This window comes from Orycteropus afer, unplaced genomic scaffold, assembly GCF_000298275.1.
Source record: "Orycteropus afer afer isolate SDZICR_OR568_19922 unplaced genomic scaffold, OryAfe1.0 scaffold01035, whole genome shotgun sequence".
In the NCBI taxonomy this organism is placed as follows: domain Eukaryota; kingdom Metazoa; phylum Chordata; class Mammalia; order Tubulidentata; family Orycteropodidae; genus Orycteropus; species Orycteropus afer.
In genome coordinates, this window is record NW_006922622.1 from 374,174 (window position 1) to 375,492 (window position 1,319).

Sequence of the window (1,319 nt, forward strand, 5' to 3'; positions counted from 1 at the left end):
ATCAGATATTAAATGTCTAAAACCACAAGGGACTTGTTCAGGGTTCTCTCTTCAGTCCCATCCGTCTGTGTATTCATCTCATTGCCAATTTTGTCTTGATTACTCTAGCTTGATCGTATGTACTGGTATTTGGTAGAGGAAGTCCTTTTACCATATAGATCTGTTAGGTGATCCTTGGGGCTGTTCTTTCACCTTTATGTTTCCAAGTACATTTTAGAAATAACTTATCAATTCTTTTTCTAAAAAACCACTTTTGAGTCTGACAGGATGACACAGAATCTACACATTATTTTGTATTGAGTTGACTTTTCTACATGTCATCTTTAAATATGTTTACTATTGATTTTTAAAGTTTACCTGTTATCAAGTGTACCATTTATCTATCTCTGCTCCAAGTACACGTGTTTTGCCAGCTCTGTGAAAATGGGTCTAGGCCCTTTAGTATTTTCTTTGCCAACTGATACAATGTTAACCTCATCAGTAGAAAACTGTAGAGAACCTGCATGGGGTTAAAGCAGCTTTCACCCATGTATGGTTTACAGTTTGTTCTCAAGCCTTTCCTGAGCACCTGCTGTGCACCTTCAGCTGGGGGCAATGAGCAGAGCTAGGCCAAGACTTCACCTAGGCTCTGAGTTAGAGGGGGGACCCTGGACTTGACCCCTACCTATATCCCCCAGTAGACTCAGCCAAGGCAGATAGTATGAAAATAACATCTTTATTTCCTGTGACCCTGTGGAATAAGGTCGGATGGGGAGGAGGTGGTGCAGGGGTCCATGGGGAGGTCCATAGACTTGTGTTTGGCCCTAGTTATTGGACTGCTCCAGATCTTTCTCCTCATGGGCCTGAAGAAGCTTGGCACTGGTCCATAGGAGGCACTGTGCCTAGGAGGAATGAGGGGCCTTGGTGTGCAGTAGAACTCAACAAGCACCCAAGCCCACCCCCTCGGGTCTTTCCCCATCTTTCCACCACTGCCTCGATCACAGCTGTAGCCTCTACTGAGAATGCCCTTCCCATCAGCCCCCTCCCTGCTTTCGAACCTCCTCCCACCTCCCTAATCCCTGGTTCTCCACCTCTCCAGGGATGGCCCCTTCCTCCCGGACCTTGTGGGCTTGGGCCAGAACCGCTACTCCACGCTTTTCCAGTTCCTCCTTCAGTCTGGACAGGAAGTGGAGTAGGAAGGAGAGACAAGAGGGTATGAAGCCGCAAGGATGAGGAGACACCCAGATGCCCACCCCGAGGCTAGGGGTTCTGTGCCCACCTCTGGCACTTCTCCTGCAGCTGCTGGCACTTCTCCTGCAGCTGCTGCTGGCGCTGGGCCG

General features: G+C 48.5%; 1 protein-coding gene across 1 annotated transcript in view; it reads right to left on the bottom strand.

Annotated features, from left to right (window-relative positions):
- Positions 1 to 1,013: 1,013 nt before the first annotated feature.
- Positions 1,014 to 1,319, bottom strand: part of LOC103212626 (synaptonemal complex central element protein 1) — a 6,936-nt gene continuing 6,630 nt past the window's right edge. The window contains exons 10-11 of the mRNA XM_007958604.1: positions 1,259 to 1,311; positions 1,014 to 1,155 (exon numbers count right to left, since the gene is read on the bottom strand). Coding sequence (XP_007956795.1) covers positions 1,014 to 1,155; positions 1,259 to 1,311 — 195 coding nt within the window. The remainder of the gene's footprint in view (positions 1,156 to 1,258; positions 1,312 to 1,319) is intronic.